The sequence below is a fragment of the Penaeus monodon genome, chromosome 19 (assembly GCF_015228065.2).
Source record: "Penaeus monodon isolate SGIC_2016 chromosome 19, NSTDA_Pmon_1, whole genome shotgun sequence".
Lineage (NCBI taxonomy): Eukaryota > Metazoa > Arthropoda > Malacostraca > Decapoda > Penaeidae > Penaeus > Penaeus monodon.
Genome location: NC_051404.1, coordinates 15,836,793 through 15,838,349, shown reverse-complemented (window position 1 = coordinate 15,838,349; position 1,557 = coordinate 15,836,793). Strand labels below are relative to the sequence as shown.

Genomic DNA, 1,557 nt, shown 5'->3' with positions numbered 1-1,557 from the left:
AGTCAGATTCAGCGAGCATCTTGGAAAAGAATGTGAATCGAGTCTTCCTGTCTGATCTTGTCTGAATAATCCTTGTTTCTGGTTCTGTTTTTACTTTGTCTTTATCATTATACTGATTAATCATTGTAGTTTGGTGAGATTCCCTTGTCTCTCTATCTGATGTGGTTTCTGTTGACTTGTAATCACTGTTTATTCTCTCTTCATTACTTGTTTTCAAACAGTCTTTTCTTTTGTCTACTTGAATATCTCCCTTTGAATTGCTAGACACATGAAGAGAAAGTGTTCTTGGGAATTCTAATGTTATTTCTTGATTATTATTCATGAACTTGTAGACTGATTCATTTTCTAAAACAAGTTTAGTAGTCTGGAAAATATTATAATTATTCTTATATAATTCTTTATACAACAATTCTGTCCTCTCTGAAAAGAAATTATATGAATTATCACATAACTTGTTGACACTCGCTTCTGGTCTGTCAACATTTTCAAGTAATAAATCTGTTCTCTCTTTTCTTTCCAAGTTCAAAAAATCTTTATCAACACTTTTTCTCAAATGATCTAATCCAAGGAGGAGGCACTCTTTAACATGATCTTCAACATGATTTACTTCTTTAGAACTATCAAGACCATCAAAATAAGGCAGTGAACTGGTATCACTTTCTTCTGAGGAGTCTTCAGAGGTCAGAGAATTCAGTGTGGTCTTTCCATTCTTTGGAAACTTTGGGTCTGTAAAAGAAATTAAAGATAATTTTAATAAAGTATACACAATCCTAGTTACACAATCCTAGCTGTACCACTGTGGGATAAGTACCACAGTAGCAACATGTGACACTTTATTAAATAGAACTAAGCAGCGAAAGAATTTTCTTCTGTTTATCCAACTTCTTAATCCCCTCTCCCATCAAAAATAAAAATACTATTAAAAATGTAAATTAAATGAATTAAACAAATAAACTAGTATGGTTAACTCCATGCCAACTGATACTTCACACAGCATACTGGACCATACCAGGCATAGCTCAGCAGCTCAAGGGAAAAATTTAAAGCATGGAAACATAACTTCCCATTCTTTATGATTTTGTCTGCAGCATGGATGATTTTCTAAGAAAGGAGGCTAAAACTACTTCTGAGCCTATGCCTCAATGACTGCAATCATGGTCAGACAAGGGAACAAATGTTTGGTGGATACAACTTATACCACATGGAGAGGAGTCCAGTCTTGCCATGCCATATACATACATGCTATCTGACATAATTATTATCATAATGTTAATAACAATAGTACTAGTATTTGAAATCTAAACTTTTTTTTCCAAATTATAAAATGGGGTTAGTAGGTTAGGTCAGGTAAGCCTAGTATTTTGAGTAAGTGCTTGTGAAGTTATCTTTGTTAAATGAAGTTGAAGAAACAAAACTATATTGGACAGATGTACTTGGGGCAAAAGGGTTAAAAGTACTTTTTATTCACCTATGGACATAAATACTATGATATTAAACATAAGCATACATATATTCCTATATGACATTCATTTATATACAATGAATGACACAGCATGC

At 32.8% G+C, this 1,557-nt stretch overlaps 1 protein-coding gene across 1 annotated transcript in view; it reads right to left on the bottom strand.

The window, feature by feature from the left end:
* LOC119585090 overlaps nucleotides 1–1,557 on the bottom strand; it is a gene marked incomplete in the record, with an annotated part of 23,795 nt that overhangs the window by 635 nt on the left and 21,603 nt on the right. The window contains 1 exon segment of the mRNA XM_037933708.1: nucleotides 1–726. Within this exon segment, the coding sequence (XP_037789636.1) occupies nucleotides 1–726 (726 nt within the window).